This window comes from Cynocephalus volans, chromosome 16 (genome assembly GCF_027409185.1).
Source record: "Cynocephalus volans isolate mCynVol1 chromosome 16, mCynVol1.pri, whole genome shotgun sequence".
Classification (NCBI taxonomy): Eukaryota; Metazoa; Chordata; class Mammalia; order Dermoptera; family Cynocephalidae; genus Cynocephalus; species Cynocephalus volans.
Window position 1 is genome coordinate 62,763,085 of NC_084475.1, and position 18,003 is coordinate 62,781,087.

At 44.2% G+C, this 18,003-nt stretch overlaps 2 protein-coding genes across 2 annotated transcripts; both read right to left on the minus strand.

Moving 5' to 3' along the window:
• Positions 1-304: 304 nt before the first annotated feature.
• Positions 305-862, minus strand: LOC134364328 (interferon alpha-4-like; the record flags this gene model as incomplete). Its single annotated transcript, XM_063080189.1, has 1 exon — positions 305-862. A coding segment is annotated over exon 1 (558 nt), but the record flags the coding sequence as incomplete, so codon positions are not given.
• Positions 863-14,648: 13,786 nt separating this feature from the next.
• On the minus strand, positions 14,649-15,218 carry LOC134365006 (interferon alpha-4-like). Its single transcript, XM_063081229.1, has one exon. The coding sequence runs from the start codon at positions 15,216-15,218 to the stop codon at positions 14,649-14,651; it is 570 nt and encodes a 189-aa protein (XP_062937299.1).
• Positions 15,219-18,003: the final 2,785 nt, after the last annotated feature.

Consider the following 18,003-nt stretch of genomic DNA (forward strand, 5'->3'; position numbering starts at 1 on the left):
ATTAAGCACAGTATAAAGGCGTATTGACAAAAACAATTTCAATCTTATCAACAGTTAGATAAATAAACATTTAAATAAATAAATAGATAGATACATTTGCACGGTCGTCTGTAAGTACCAGTCCCTGCAGGGTTGAACATGACGCTGCTGAACACCCTGAAGGCATCTGACAAACTTGAGGCACTTCATGTCATGATTGTAGCAGAAGTGACAGTCTTGGCGACCGGAGAGCTCAGGAAAGTGCGATAGTGTGTACTCGTCCATGAGAGTCGTTTCCACGTCGGACCAGGTCTCATTGCCTCCTCCCTAATCTTCCCCGCATGTTTATTGATGAAGAGAAGGATCTCACGATTTCTGCTCTCACGACCTCCCAGGCGCAAGGGCTGTGCCTCTTCTCTTTCAGGTAGAGACTGATTCTTTGGAAGTATTTCCTCACGGCCAGTGCGAAGTCCTCGTTCACCAGGGGAGTCTCTTCCACCCCCACCTCCGGCATCAGACAGGCTTCCAGGTCGTCCAGCTGCTGATAGAGTCCAGTGCAGAGTTTGTCCAAGAGGCTCTCATCCCAAGCAGCCGATGAGCCCTTTGTGCAGAAGAGGTTGAAGCTCTGCTGGGTCATCTCATGGAGGACAGAGATGGCTCGGGCCTTCTGCAGCTGGTGGCCATCCAAGTCTTCCAGGGGGAATCCGAAGTCATTTCTGTCCTTCAGGCAGGACAGAGGGGAGATTCTCCTCATTCGTCCCAGGAGTATCAAGGCCTTCCTGGTCCCCAGGCTGTGGGCCTGAGGCAGATCACAGCCCAGAGAGCAGGTCGCCTGGTAGCTGAGCACCAGCAGGGCCATCAGTAAAGGAAAGGGCAAGGCCATTGGGGATCTCGCAGATGCTGCTGGCCTGGCTGAGATGGGCGACTCTGAGCCTTAGCCTCTAGGTTCTCTGAAGAGCTTGCTTTGTGCATGTGTCTTAAATAGGGAACACACTAGTTTCCATTTTTTGGATGCCCGTGTCTTCCTTTCTACTTCTGTTTTTGCTTTCTTTATGCACTCTCTACATACTTTGAGAGCAGCGTTTCTCCACCTTTTTCTTTTCTCTTTTATTTCTTTCATGGTGGCCTGCTCATCCCTTTCCTCCAGAGCCTGGTTAAATTGTTTTTTCCGAATTGACCCTCCTGTGATAAGCTACAAAGGCGGGGGTATATCGTGCAATTATTTACGGACCGTATCTGTAGCTCAGGTTCATACGTAGAAAAGAAAGTGTGAAGTTAACTTTTTGCATTCAATGCATGTTTAAGAAGGTCTCTATAAAAATTTTAAGCCAAGACTTAAGTTTCAAAGTTATTGATTTGACTTGGCTTTATAAGTTTATTTGCTGAGCTCCTTTTTGTGTCATCTATTGACTTATATAAATTGTAATGAGTCAAATTTCACATGCAAATTCATGTTACAAAAATACACAATACCAATGTAATGACATACTTAAATATCTTTCAAAACTGCTAAAAATTATCTATCAATTCAATTATTTTCTTCCCATTAATTTCTCGTGTACCTAACTTTAAATTTTGTTCCATACGATAGAATACATTGTCACTGGGCCACCTCCCGGATGTTCCCCCAGGTGCGGTCAACTCTTATTTCTTTTTAGCACTCGACTTCATTATTGATGTGGCGAATAACTTTAGCAGAGCCACATAATAAAGCACAAATTCTTTGCATTTAATTCTCAAAGCCATTAACTCATTCAGTAGCACTCAGGAGCAAACCTCAGCTCCATCCACGAGACAGCCAAAGGCAGTCCATATGTATTCGTGTGGAGGCCACATCTCGAGACATGATTTTGAGATCAAGCGATCGTCTGTTCACCGTAGGCTTGTATTGCTCATGCTGCATATGCTCTGTGGATCTTCCGAGAACTCAATGTCGATGCTTCTTGATACACAAGAAAACCCGAGGGAAATAAAAATTAGTAATAAGGGACAGGTTTTCTTAGATTTGGGCTTTGGAGAACCACAAATTATTGTAATGACTAAGATTTGTTAACACCTCTAGGAACTAATTTTCACACTTTTGGGAGCAATACCATCCCAAGAAGAATGCACGATGGAGAGAACATCAATTTTATTTAAAAAGAAAATTTTGTTTTGCACCGAAGTTCAAATTTCCAACCAAACATCAGTCGGAGATTCCAATTCTAATGGAATCTTATTAAACCAAAGGAAGCCATCTTTGTCATAAATGGCAACAATGGGATGTAGGTGTGATGAAAATAAATGGCTGTTCAATTGTTGTGTACCGCTGGCGAGACACCAGAGATCTTTCTTTCCCATTTCCTTTTACATAGAAAGGAAAGTTGCTGCATTTTCCCTCCCAAGGAATGGGAATACCAAGAAAGCCAATATATGTACCTCAGTGTGATCAAACGTCACAAGGAAAGCAATATCCCACTGCAAAGGACACGACGAAGGATAATTTAGCTAAATTGAGCCCAGCCAAGGCGCAGATGAGGGGATGCGGCAGAGCAGAAGAAAAGTGGTGGAAGGGACGCAGGTCAAAGGTAGCAAACGGGCATGGGCTCCAGGAAAAGCAATCACTGCTGGTCCAGGGGTTGGTTTCAGCTTTGCTGGATCCAGCTTTCAAGAGAGTCAAGGGAGACACAACAACCACAAGAGTTTACACACAGAAAAGGCAAACTTGTGAGAGTGCAATATGCTCTCTGGATAACGGGGAAGCGAGAAATGCATCCCTTGTTTTCTCCTTGTGGATAAATGGACTCAGAAGTTGACTCATCGTCTTGTCATGTCTCCAGCAAGAAGCAAGGGAATTCACAATTTCAAAGGACACCCCTTCTTTACACATGGCTATATTATTTCTCCTAGCTGTCAGAGATGATGTCTTTATTACATTGAACCTTCGAATGAACTTCGTCCTAAGAATATAGGTCGCCATGAGTCCGTAAGTTACTCTTGGTCAGAGGAGTCGTCTTATGCGGTCTTGTTTCCTGGGCATCTTAGCCTAGTTCCTATCATTTCCGGAGCTCAGTCAATATTTATGAAAGGAATAATCATTATAATAACAGTGGAAAGAATAATACCAATACATACTGGAGACATGAATTGGGAAGACAATAGATCTAAAGAATTTGTAAGCTCTTCCCGCTTCATGCAGGGAAATTGTAATGGAAGATTTTGTGACGATTTAAAAAACAAAACACAAACACTTGATTGTAGAGATGCTTTCTTCCCATTTGTAGTTTTAATATTTAGAACCTCAGGATGTGCCACAGGGCCTGGTTGCAAATGGAAGACCCACCTTCCACTTTTACTTCAGTGCCCCTCAAGGAAGCGCAACGCCTTGCCTGATCGCACATTCCTTGTCTTTTCCGATAATACGGAGACGATGTGAATGTTACAATGTGTTTGGGGACCTTGTCCCTATACACTTGTCTATTTTTCAATTTTGGCCTGTGCCTTTGGGAATCACTTAACTCTTTCCAAGATTCAGTCAGTGTCGCTGTGAACTTTAATGAATGACGTCCGTGTCGTTTTCCCTGAGTCTAAATTGTGGAATCAGAGTTGGCATCAGATTTTGAAATAAACTGTGCCTAGCAAGAATGCCAGTTAATTTTCTCTTACAAATACTGTTAGTACACACAGTGTGAAAATAAAGAGTGGTCTTATTCAAAGAACATATATTCTCTTCTCACTAATCCCCCAGTCGGACTCTCTTTCCCCTCTCCTTTGCACTTAGGTATCCGACGAGCGTGAATCCAGGCTGAGTAAATACGGGTGGAAGTGATGTTCACCCTGTGCAGCATGGGTCCTTCAAAGCATCCTACAAGTGATCCACCATATAATTTTTTCCATATCGACTGAGCACAGTAGCCTCAAGCGTCGCAAACCTGTTTGAACTTATATGTTGATGATGGCAAAGCTGCAAAATAGTAGGTTGTGAGGTCCCTGAAACCCCGCTCAGAGGAGGCCAACACTGAGCTCTTCTATAAAGGAAAGATCAGTTTGTATTATCATCTAACTACTGGTGGTTTTCTTTTGTTCTGTTACAGGAGCGAGCATCAACTTGACTGACAAATGCCCTTCACCAAATTCTAGACTGAAGAACCATGTCTGTAAACAATTAAACTTCCAACTTCGGAAACAACAAGCACCACTCAAGAATTGAAACAGATAATGAAAATTATAAATCATGACAGTATTTATTTAGGACAAGACACCATGTTATTCTCTCTAATCATTCTACTGTAAATTCACGATGTAGAACGTATGTTTTACATAATCCCATGATTTAGGATTCAGATGTTTTTCAGCTGGTGCAAATGTGTGAGTTTAGCTTGCTTTGGGGGGCCTGGTAAACAATCGTGTAATTGGTTAGGGAGGGTCCTGAGTATAACTTCTACGTCATTTCCTGACGTTGCTCTGAAGGCGGTGAATGAGGACTAAGCGCACTTCAATTTCCACTCTGACCACCTCCCAGGCACAGGGGCTGTATTTCTTTTCCCTCAGATAACCAATCATTTCTTGGAAATACTTCCGAACGTCATTTCCCAAATCAGGACAAGAGAGAGTTTCTCCATTTGTCATCTGCACTTGTCGCAGGCTCTTCTCAAGGCTGAAGAGTAGTTTATCGAGGAGGATCGCATCCCAAGCAGCATGGCTGTTCTCTCTTTTGAGGAGGCTGAGGATCTGCTGGAGCATCTGACCACGGAAACAGGTGGCATGTGTCTTCTGGATTGGGGTGATATTTTCTCCTGTCCAAGGAAAATTGAAGTTCTTCCTGTCCTTGAAGCATGAGTGAGATGGGATCTTTTTCATCCGTCTCACTAGCATGATGGCTTGCCGGTTTTCCAGGCCATGGCTGGAAGGCATGCCCCAGACAGATGAGCAGGCAGGGACGGAGCAGAGCACCACTCCCGCCATGAGCAGGCAGATGTGGACCATTGAGAATTTCAGTGATTCTCGAGGCGGCCGCGAGAGGGCGCGCGAACGGCCTTTTCTGAGCCTCCGGTTTCGGAAACGCGGACGGACTCGGCCGCTTTTGGTTTCAGAGGGTGCCACAGCCCGAGAGAGCAGACGTCGCCGCTTGTCGCGCCGAACCGGTGCTGCTTAAATAGTGTGGAGAACATTTTCCTCCGATGGCTGCGGAGAGAGCTCCGCCGCGGCTTGGCGCGACCCAGTTTTCTTCGGTGAGGGCCGTGAGTGTCTGAGCTGCTCCCTGTGCTCGGGGCTTTCTTTCGCGTAGAAGCCGCAGCGAGACTGAGTTTGACGGGGAAACCCATTGAGTCGGGACCCGAGTGCTCGCGACCGCACGGGCTGTGATGGTCACAGATTCCGCAGGAGTGGGGGACGCGAGGCCGGGACAGCCTGGGAAAGGGGAGCCGGGTAGACAGCGGGTCCGGGAGCAGCCCCAGTGCGGGAGCCTCGGGCGAGTGAGCGGGGACGACGGCGGTGATACCGCCAGGACCGTGACTGGGGCCGGGACCGGGGCCGGGGCCGGGGCTGGGGCCGGGAACAGGGATGGAGTCGGGGCCGGGGCCGGGGCCGGGGCCGGGGCCGGGGCCGGGAGGAGGGACGTGCGCCCCCCTGTGGGGTCGTCGGAGTTTTCAGTGGCCCATGTTTCTGAGTCAGGACGTTCAAGTCTTTGAAAAAAGGAATCTAGGCAAATTAAAGCGGCATTATTTGATTTAGATCGTTTTTATGTAATTTTACTTTCCTAGCATTAAAGGAGGGAAACTCCACGATATTTGCAAGGTGCTACTTTACTTTTCAACGGACAGAACGGCCATGTTTAGGTTTCTTGTGATTCAGGATTAATCTTCGATCATTGCTCTTTCACCTGAGGTTGCTGAAACTTCTTTCGCAGAACGCCACCGTGACTTGTGTTGCTAGGAAGAAAAAGGAGCAGTGTCGTGTAGGAGCAGTTGAGGGCATTTAGCCGGTCAGAACCTTCAACGCTCTTGGGTGAGAGTGGCATAGAGTGAGTGCAATTTGCCACACTTGATGACCATGCAATTGCCACAGTCTCCCTTCTCCCTGGTGAGACTCTGAGGGATTTGCAAGTGCACGGTCATTTCTGGTCTTTACTTAAAATTGTATTACTTTGTTTCTCCTGGATAGTTTTTCACTAATTTTCATTTTTCATACGGCATGGAAATATCATTTGTGTCGATTCCTTAGATTGCGGCCTCCTTAAATTTTTGGCTTGAGGAAAGTACTCCCTAATTCCAGCCCAGGAAATAGCTTTTGAATTAGTATTGTGATTATCCGTGGTTGAAAATCAAGGAATGTCCACTCACCCTCCCTTCAAAAAAAGCCCCAATACAAATAACTTATATATTTAAATGCATTTTATATATGCTTAAAATTATATATATTTTATATGCATAGGTAATTATATGTCAATGTAAATACTTTGTTTATATTATATGTAAAGATAATTATACATACAGTATTACATATTATCTAATATTTATATATTTATAATGTTGGATTATATATGTATATACAGTTAGATTCATAGGTATACTTATGTTTACATATATTTACATATATATTATTTTTGAATAAGAAGAAAATAGATATACTACATGTATTTTTATACAATATATATACTCCGTATATTTTTAAACCTTTTTTCTGTCCTTTCCAATTTTTTTTTTTTAAATCCCTGCTTCAAAATATATCACCAAACGTGGGTGAAACTGACTGACTGTGAAGGACAGATTAGTATTTCGTTTGTAAACTGTTCACAGAGCAGCCATTTTCTGTCACTCGACTTCCTGCCACACCGGTTCCCCGGAAGGTGCTTCAAGGGTGCTGGGCAGTTTCTCTTCTGCACCAGGCACTGCTCTAACACTGGCAGCCTGGGCTCTGCTCCTGCACAGGCCTGCAGACGGTCCCCCTCGTGGAGTTTCCATTTGAGAGGCACCAATGTGACTGGCCCTGAGCGTGTCAAGGGAGCTGCACTGAAAGCTTCTCTTGGCTTGACTCGGTTGAATGCAGACTCTACAGAGGATTACGATATTTGTTATATCAATACTCACGGTAACTATTGTTTACTATGTTCAGATTCTCAGCAAGTAACTTGCAAGTTTATGTGATTTAATCTCTCCAATTTCCACTGGAAAACTAGTACTGACAACTACTAAAGTTTTCTCACAGTTTCCCTGTCTCAGTTATAACTGGATCCACATTGCCAAGCATGTTATCACTCATGTATATGCAGTCAACACATTACTGGTGACAGACGAAGAGAACTAATGAATTAATGCCTCAGCTCTATGCTGCTATTATCTATCGATTATGTCGGAAAATATGAGCTATGGTGAAGAAAGGTGGAAGGCATCAAATCTAGTGAACGAGTCCTTTAATAGGGAAATGCAGACAGAGGAGGCAACTTGTATTTCAGTGCAATCGAAGAAATTTAATAATGCTGTACAGGATCAACTCTCTAAGTGCTAGAATTTGAAAAGAGACATATATTGAGACGTATTTATTTCAACATTGGTTCTCATTTGTATGAATATTTCCTACTGGATTGAGATTTCTTTCATTTTTGATGAACGTGTTGAACTTCCAGTGTAATAACACGAGCGCAGTGTTGAAGTCATGACATTATCTGAGGCTCGTAAATGGAAGACAAAGTGAAAGGAAGTGGAAACAAAACTGGGACAAGTCCAAAAGCTGCAAACCCTGGGCTCGCCGTGTCAGACTCTCACATGCAAGAAGGTGCTGATAGCAGCTGGGTCGATGCCCGACACCTCCATCCCCCCAGTGGCCGCGCTACCTCCTCCCTGGTGCATTAGCCCATTTTGTGTTGCTCTAAGAGAATATCTGAGACTAGGTAATTTGGAAAGAACAGAGGTTTGTTTGTCTTATGATTCTGGGACAGCTGATTCTGGCATGGACCTCGGGCTTCCTCTACTCATGGTGGAAAATGGCAGGCACTGGCGGGTACAAGCAGATCACATGGTGAGAGGAAGCAAGAGAGGCAGGGAGGAGATGCCAGGGTCTTTTATACAACCAGCTCTCCAGGGAACTAATAGAGCAAGATTTCACTAGGGCCCCACTTCCCCCAGGGAGAACATGAATCCATTCATGAGGGATCCGCCCCCCATGACTCAGCTTCCAGCACTGCCACATTGAGGACCAGATTTCCACATGAGTTTCGGTGGGGACAACACATCCAAATTCTATCACCTGGTGACACTGAAGATGATGTGCTCCAGCTCTCTCTGCACCGTTCGCTGTGACCTGGCCCAGGTCCGTGACCTGCCAAGGCAGGAGACCGACCTCCACAGTTCTGCACCCAGGTGGGAGAATCTTCCTTTTTTCCCATCCGAAGGACGAGAACGTATTCAGTTCCCCTGGAGCAGCTGGATGGTGGCAAATTCCAAAAGGCTCAAGCCACCTCTGTTCCCCATGAGATTATCCAGCAGATCTCCAACTTCCCCCGCACGAGGGCTGAAATTCCTCACTGGACTCGATGACTCACTAGAGTCTCTGGAGCCCTGTGTGGTGCAGGAGATGGAAGAGACCCTGGGCAGGAGGAGGAAAACATACATTCCAATTTTAAATAGCCTTTCTCGATCATTTTCATGTTTGCTTTTTACTCCTTTGTAAATATCAGGTCTGATTGGTTAATTGTTCCAGAGCCAGTACACGTGCCTCGAAGAAGAGTTCCTCCCAACAGAGCCAGCATCACCTTGGCCAGATTCTCCTTCACGGGGTGGTTGCATAATGAGAGTGCACTTTGGTCATTCTTTCTAGACAGGAAACTTTTCCTCACTTGCTCATGTAGTAACTGTCGGTTTAGTTAACACTAGACGCCACTTGTACACATTGCGTGTCCGCTTGACTGGGTGCACACACTGCGGGAGAGCGCGGGGTGCCGACAGCATGTGAGTGAGCGAGGTGCACTGCCAGACCCTGCGCGTGGGGAGGAAGAGCGCTCACCGGACTCCTGCCCGGACCGTGAACATGACGGGTGGCGGCGAGTGCCCCAGGGCCAGTCCGTGTTTACATAGTGCAAGTTCTTGTGAACCATCTAACACCTCAGACAAAAATAAAAGTAGGTAGGAGTTCTAAGGTTTCCCTTCAGCACCTGCGTGTGCACCGAAGGGTCTTTCTGTGACCTGCTACGCTTCTCCTGAGCACCGGCAACACGTGGCCACCTGCGTGGCGCTTCTGCACCCACAGCCTGCACATCCACTCTTCACCCGTCTTCCCCAAGTCCCATGGTCCTCGTCTTCCTTTTGTGTTTTTTTAAATCGTCATACAGTACTTAATTGGTCCTGTCTTACGAGTTCTTATTAAATATTAGATTTATTGACAAATAGGAGACAATAACCATTCGTAAAGTTATAGAGGATGGTGTCAATGGAAGTGAGGGAGACGAGAGGAGCCCACAACCCTTCACCACTTGCCATTGCTATTCTGACAATAAATCCTCAACCTTGAAGAGGATTATAATTTTTTAATTGTTTAAATTTTTATTGTGGTAAAATATACGTAAAACCTACCATTTTAACTATTTTAAGTGTACAGTTCAGTGTCATTAAGTGCATGGACGTGCAATCATCATCACAATTTATCTGCAGAATGTTTTTATCATTCCCAACTGAAATTCTGTGCCTGTTAAACAATAACTCTCCATTCTCCTCTTCCCCCGGCCCTGGCAATCACTATTCGACTTTCCGTGTCTATGAATTTGACTACTGTAGGTACTTCCATATAAAGTGGAATCATACAGCATTTGTACTTTTGTGTGTGGCTTGTTTCACTAGGCTTCATGTCTTCCAGCTTTCTGTATCAAAATTTCATTCCTTTTAAGGCTGGTTTTCCATTGTATGTATATGTGATATTTGTTTATCCATTCATCCATTAATGGACATTTCAGTTGTCTCCGTGTTTTGCCTTTTGTGAATAATGCAGATATAAACATTGGTGTACAAATAAAGAAATATTAAATTTATTGTCATTGAAACCCAATAACACAAAAAATATGTTTACAATAAAAATCACAGATAGATGACATGATTTTAGAATTGGATTTCATGTACTGTAGAGTCTTTGGGAAATATTCTACACGAGTTAGTTTTCCCCTCTACGTACGAGGCAAGCATAAAAACATGAGGAAACACTGTAATAGGACATTGTTAGGGAAACCTGTCCTATTATTTCAGGGTTTTCAATATTTGTTTTGAGTATCACTCTTTTCACAATTGCCCAGAAAAGAAGTGCTCTGTTGCTTGTCTATGGATTAATATGAGGTTACTTCAAAGAGCCTGTGGAAGAAGAGAACTGAAGGATCATATGAATCTTTCCATGAAGTTTTTGAAGTACCCTCCTAGTTGTTTTACCTATTTTGTCTTTCTCCGATGAGCAGCTATATCCCTGACTCTGTTCTAGGGCTGTCCATCTCTTCTCCAGTCCGTCAGCATTTTTTTCCAGGTCCCCGTTTGGGATATGTCATGTGTCCTGTCTCATGCTGTTCCTGGAGGCTGAGTGGGACATTCCTGGTCCTGGGATGCCTGTGTAACCCCAGGTATCCCAACCCATGGCTGTCTGTAGTTCAGTATCAGAACGGAGCAGAGGGGAAGGACTGATCAGTCTAGGTCCCGAGGCGTGTTCTTTAATGGATTTGCTCATGTATTTAAGCCCAAATGTTTGTCAAGCTGTTAGGTTTTTGCATTTGTCCTTAAGATACCATTTTCAGAATGATGAATGAAGGAACCTGAGAGGGTGGTGGGTGTGCCTTGTCCCCATCACACTCCCTCCTTGACCTCGCTCAGCTTTGGAAACTCCAAGTGAGCGCCCAGTGAGTGCGGGAGCCGATCTCCTCTTTTATCTAAGCCCCAGTGCCTGGGATTTGCGAACCTTCCACCAAATGTAGCAGAGAAAAAAGAAAACACTCTTTCTTTAGGAGAAACAAACATATTCGTGAAGAATCAATTTTGCTGTTCACATTACACCTCCTTTTCAGAGAATGCATACTATGAAAAACCATGAAATATTTCGAATTTTCTGAAAACATTTCTTTGAAAGGAGTTTTCTGGAGAGTAGACAGTGAAGGAAAACCGTCCACGGACCAGAGGAAACAGAACCCCAGACCCAGTGTCCGGGGCAGGCGTGAGGATGGTGGGATGGACCTGCCATCCTTGGTCTAGACTGTCCCATCCTGGCTGGGAGCCTAGGCTCCTTCTGGAGCATGAAATCGGGATATTTTGGTTCCCTCCCCCTTTTATATACATGAAAGCATGGAAAGAAATGCCTCATTCTGTTTTTGATGTATTCTCTGGTGGGATCTATGGCAGGAACTGGGCTTCCTTGTGCCCAGGCTTCTCTACTAATCACCCGTCCTGATAAAGAGACTCTTCTCCCATGGATGGATGGTCTCCATTCCTGCATCGTCTATTTCATCTTCTCCTGCTTAGTGTCTTCCAAGGCCTTCTGTTTCGCTGTTGTTGATGTTTGTCCTGACTGTCATCCTCTGCTTCAGAGGGACCTCTGCACACCCGTGCACCCTATTGGATGGGCCCCATCTGGCCTTCTGTCACCCACAGGAGAGAATGGGGTGAAAGAGGTTTCCAGGTCAGGTACTGAGTCTTGTGCGGTTGCCTCTTCTCCCTGACGTGCTTGAGGGTTTTCTCCAAGGACCGTTGTAGGCATGGCTACAGAGTCGGCCTTTGAAACATGAGTAGATGAAGAAGGAAAGGTGGACTGGGGAGGAGGTCGGCAGTGGGTCTTGCTTACATTAAAGTGTTTTATATTCAGTAACCTCAACGAGTGGGTCTCCCACTGACGCACCCCAGACTGCCTAATGTGGGCTTGTAAAATCTGTCAAGACCTGGATGAAGAAAAAGAGATCCCCCAAGAGGAATTCTGCTTGTAATGTTCCTGACATAACGAGGGAGTTGATCCTTGGCAGATGGCATCATGACATTCAGTCAGTGTTGGGGCACTCAGATTTACGCAGTGTCGGTATCTTGGGAGAACCTAGTTGAAAAAAACAATTGTAGGCCAAGCAGAGTTGTAACCTAAATGCAAGAAATTTTGCAATTTCTATCTGTGTAAGCAGGAACCCAGTACACCAGATTTTGTCCCATTTCTTACAATCTGAGTTTTCGAGCTACTGTTGGTTCTTAGAACTTCTTCACAGGTCTTGATGCTCAGTTTTGTTTATTGAGCAAATGAGCATCATCTGATGGGTGCAGTCTCCTTCCAGTGGAATCAGAACTCCCAAATGGTGAACCCCATGCACAGTGAGCTCCTGGTTTTCTTCACCGGCCCCTGTGGTGTAGACACGTGTGCAGACTTGGCACTGCATCTCCTGGTATTCGCTGTGCTTCTACGCCTGGCTTGTCATCTCTGGGACCTTGTGCTCTACAGCATGGGGCCTTGCCCACTACAGCACAGGGCACTAGCAGTCGCGAAGATGGAGGTGTGGCTGCCTTCAAACTGAGCCGCTTCCAGGTGACACTGCATCACGATCACCCAAATACCTTCCTCACCACTGTAGTCATGACCTGGCTCTTGTCTTTCCCTCTCTCGTCTTACGCAGCCAAAATCTACAATCCAGAGCCTGGGTGGGACCTGGAGAGGTAGGTGAGCAGCTGGGTGCTGAAGTTCATTAGCTGTCACCCCCAGCTGTGTGATGGCCAGCTCAGTCTTGGTTCTGCAATTCTCTCAACTATGCATAAAGTCGTTAAATCCCGGATAGCAAACATGATGTGGCTCCAGAGAGTTTTTGGGCAAAGTGACAGTACAGACTTAACTAGAACAATTTTCTTTTACAGTAAATATAACAATATCCTTTAATGGATGAATGAATAAGGAAACTGTGACATATACATTTAAATACAACCCCCCTCCCCACAACACAGAGCATGGAATACTACTCTGCCACGAAAAAGAATGACATACTCCCATTTGCAACAACATGGATGAGCCTGGAGAAATTTATGTTGAGTGAAATAAGCAAAGCACAGAGGTATAAATATCACATGTGCTCACTTATGTAAGGAGCTGTGAGAGAAAGAAGGAAGGAAAGAAAGTCCATAGCAGTGTGTTGGACTTGCAGAGGGACAGAGCATTCCATGGGCTACAAAGTGGAGTGAGGGGTTGAGGGAGGGAGAGGGAGTTCGGGCATTATCGGGTGGGGGACACAGGGTACAAATGCAATTTGTGGTAATGGGCGTGCTGCCAGTAGGAATCTGGCCCTCACATCATGGGCACAAGGGCTGACAATCAGCTTTCTATCTCATGAATATTCATAAACAATATTCTCTCTCTCTCTCTCTCTGTGTGTGTGTGTGTGTGTGTGTGTGTCTGTATATATGTATATATAAAAAATGTCTTCTAACCATGAAAAAAGTATGTATTGCAAAATGGGAAAAACTATACACACAAAAAACCCCGCATTCTTTTCCAGATTTCTTCGAATTTCTGTCTTTCCCTCAGGGTCACTAACTTCTTTTCTCTCATTTCACTTCTACCGACTCCAGTATGGTTTCTGCTTATTCGTTCTACAAACCAGATGTCACTAAGGTTGCCAGTACGGTCTATTTTCCAATGTAGTGGGCAGTTTGAGTTCACACCTTCTGTGGAATCTACTGATTCCTCTTCTCAGCACATTTATTGTTTAGAAAAGACATTTATCGTCTTTGTCTCCAAAGGGTGAGTCTTTATAATGGATGGCTATTCCATCTTCTTCATCTGTGGCTCTTCTGTCCACTTCCTTTAAAGTTTGAAGGTCCTTAGAATCCAGACAATGTCTGTTTCTCCCTCTGTCATCTCTTCCCACATGACCAACTTCATTTCTGCACTTTCAGTTGCCATTATGATCCTCCAGGCATTGAATTCCTTGCCAATTGCAAATTCCTGTGTCCAACTAGTGCTGGACATTTGCACTTACATGTCTAGCAATTTGTGGGGCGTATCGGTAATTTTATTTCTATTTCCTGACATGCTTCCATCTACCTTCTGCAGAGAGAATTTTATTGGTTGTTTCATTTTCTCATTATACTGTTTCACATAACTGATATTAAGTATGAGTGTGTTTCTTTTGAGCTCTCTGTCCCTCCAAGAATCAAAGATAGAAGAGAGCATGTTCACATCCGTATTCTGAGGGGAACAAACAACCTCTTTTAGGTGAAGTTCATTTTTACCGATAGCTCGAATACACTAATGTTGAGGAGATGAATTGTACCATCTGTTTTTACGTCAGGTTGTAGAGACAGGCTTGGACTTTCTTTTTAAAGAATAAACAAATACAAGCATTTTTCTATAGTAAAAATTTAATGCAGAAAGCAATATAATAGTTTCACAAAATACAAAGAATATATTTTGTTCTATTAAGCACAGTATAAAGGCGTATTGACAAAAACAATTTCAATCTTATCAACAGTTAGATAAATAAACATTTAAATAAATAAATAGATAGATACATTTGCACGGTCGTCTGTAAGTACCAGTCCCTGCAGGGTTGAACATGACGCTGCTGAACACCCTGAAGGCATCTGACAAACTTGAGGCACTTCATGTCATGATTGTAGCAGAAGTGACAGTCTTGGCGACCGGAGAGCTCAGGAAAGTGCGATAGTGTGTACTCGTCCATGAGAGTCGTTTCCACGTCGGACCAGGTCTCATTGCCTCCTCCCTAATCTTCCCCGCATGTTTATTGATGAAGAGAAGGATCTCACGATTTCTGCTCTCACGACCTCCCAGGCGCAAGGGCTGTGCCTCTTCTCTTTCAGGTAGAGACTGATTCTTTGGAAGTATTTCCTCACGGCCAGTGCGAAGTCCTCGTTCACCAGGGGAGTCTCTTCCACCCCCACCTCCGGCATCAGACAGGCTTCCAGGTCGTCCAGCTGCTGATAGAGTCCAGTGCAGAGTTTGTCCAAGAGGCTCTCATCCCAAGCAGCCGATGAGCCCTTTGTGCAGAAGAGGTTGAAGCTCTGCTGGGTCATCTCATGGAGGACAGAGATGGCTCGGGCCTTCTGCAGCAGGTGGCCATCCAAGTCTTCCTGGGGGAATTCGAAGTCATTTCTGTCCTTCAGGCAGGACAGAGGGGAGATTCTCCTCATTCGTCCCAGGAGTACCAAGGCCCTCCTGGTCCCCAGGCTGTGGGTCTGAGGCAGATCACACCCCAGAGAGCAGTTCGCCTGGCAGGTGAGCACCAGCAGGGCCATCAGTAAAGGAAAGGGCAAGGCCATTGGGGATCTCGCAGATGCTGCTGGCCTGGCTGAGATGGGCGACTCTGAGCCTCGGCCTCTAGGTTCTCTGAAGAGCTTGCTTTGTGCATGTGTCTTAAATAGGGAACACACTAGTTTCCATTTTCTGGATGCCCGTGTCTTCCTTTCTACTTCTGTTTTTGCTTTCTTTATGCACTCTCTACATACTTTGAGAGCAGTGTTTCTCCACCTTTTTCTTTTCTCTTTTATTTCTTTCATGGTGGCCTGCTCATCCCTTTCCTCCAGAGCCTGGTTAAATTGTTTTTTCCGATTTGACCCTCCTGTGATAAGCTACAAAGGCGGGGGTATATCGTGCAATTATTTACGGACCGTATCTGTAGCTCAGGTTTATACGTAGAAAAGAAAGTGTGAAGTTAACTTTTTGCATTCAATGCATGTTTAAGAAGGTCTCTATAAAAATTTTAAGCCAAGACTTAAGTTTCAAAGTTATTGATTTGGGGCGGCGTTGGTGGTATAGTGGTGAGCATAGCTGCCTTCCAAAGGTATTGATTTGACTTGGCTTTATAAGTTTATTTGCTGAGCTCCTTTTTGTGTCATCTATTGACTTATATAAATTGTAATGATTCAAATTTCACATGCAAATTCATGTTACAAAAATACACAATACCAATGTAATGACATACTTAAATATCTTTCAAAACTGCTAAAAATTATCTATCAATTCAATTATTTTCTTCCCATTAATTTCTAGTGTACCTAACTTTAAATTTTGTTCCATACGATAGAATACATTGTCACTGTGCCACCTCCCGGATGTTCCCCCAGGTGCGGTCAACTTTTATTTCTTTTTAGCACTCGACTTCATTATTGATGTGGTGAATAACTTTAGCAGAGCCACATAATAAAGCACAAATTCTTTGCATTTAATTCTCAAAGCCATTAACTCATTCAGTAGCACTCAGGAGCAAACCTCAGCTCCATCCACGAGACAGCCAAAGGCAGTCCATATGTATTCGTGTGGAGGCCACATCTCGAGACATGATTTTGAGATCAAGCGATCGTCTGTTCACCGTAGGCTTGTATTGCTCATGCTGCATATGCTCTGTGGATCTTCCGAGAACTCAATGTCGATGCTTCTTGATACACAAGAAAACCCGAGGGAAATAAAAATTAGTAATAAGGGACAGGTTTTCTTAGATTTGGGCTTTGGAGAACCACAAATTATTGTAATGACTAAGATTTGTTAACACCTCTAGGAACTAATTTTCACACTTTTGGGAGCAATACCATCCCAAGAAGAATGCACGATGGAGAGAACATCAATTTTATTTAAAAAGAAAATTTTGTTTTGCACCGAAGTTCAAATTTCCAACCAAACATCAGTCGGAGATTCCAATTCTAATGGAATCTTATTAAACCAAAGGAAGCCATCTTTGTCATAAATGGCAACAATGGGATGTAGGTGTGATGAAAATAAATGGCTGTTCAATTGTTGTGTACCGCTGGCGAGACACCAGAGATCTTTCTTTCCCATTTCCTTTTACATAGAAAGGAAAGTTGCTGCATTTTCCCTCCCAAGGAATGGGAATACCAAGAAAGCCAATATATGTACCTCAATGTGATCAAACGTCACAAGGAAAGCAATATCCCACTGCAAAGGACACGACGAAGGATAATTTAGCTAAATTGAGCCCAGCCAAGGGGCAGATGAGGGGATGCGGCAGAGCAGAAGAAAAGTGGTGGAAGGGACGCAGGTCAAAGGTAGCAAACGGGCATGGGCTCCAGGAAAAGCAATCACTGCTGGTCCAGGGGTTGGTTTCAGCTTTGCTGGATCCAGCTTTCAAGAGAGTCAAGGGAGACACAACAACCACAAGAGTTTACACACAGAAAAGGCAAACTTGTGAGAGTGCAATATGCTCTCTGGATAACGGGGAAGCGAGAAATGCATCCCTTGTTTTCTCCTTGTGGATAAATGGACTCAGAAGTTGACTAATCGTCTTGTCATGTCTCCAGCAAGAAGCAAGGGAATTCACAATTTCAAAGGACACCCCTTCTTTACACATGGCTATATTATTTCTCCTAGCTGTCAGAGATGATGTCTTTATTACATTGAACCTTCGAATGAACTTCGTCCTAAGAATATAGGTGGCCATGAGTCCGTAAGTTACTCTTGGTCAGAGGAGTCGTCTTATGCAGTCTTGTTTCCTGGGCATCTTAGCCTAGTTCCTATCATTTCCGGAGCTCAGTCAATATTTATGAAAGGAATAATCATTATAATAACAGTGGAAAGAATAATACCAATACATACTGGAGACATGAATTGGGAAGACAATAGATCTAAAGAATTTGTAAGCTCTTCCCGCTTCATGCAGGGAAATTGTAATGGAAGATTTTGTGACGATTTAAAAAACAAAACACAAACACTTGATTGTAGAGATGCTTTCTTCCCATTTGTAGTTTTAATATTTAGAACCTCAGGATGTGCCGCAGGTCCTGGTTGCAAATGGAAGACCCACCTTCCACTTTTACTTCAGTGCCCCTCAAGGAAGCGCAACGCCTTGCCTGATCGCACATTCCTTGTCTTTTCCGATAATACGGAGACGATGTGAATGTTACAATGTGTTTGGGGACCTTGTCCCTATACACTTGTCTATTTTTCAATTTTGGCCTGTGCCTTTGGGAATCACTTAACTCTTTCCAAGATTCAGTCAGTGTCGCTGTGAACTTTAATGAATGACGTCCGTGTCGTTTTCCCTGAGTCTAAATTGTGGAATCAGAGTTGGCATCAGATTTTGAAATAAACTGT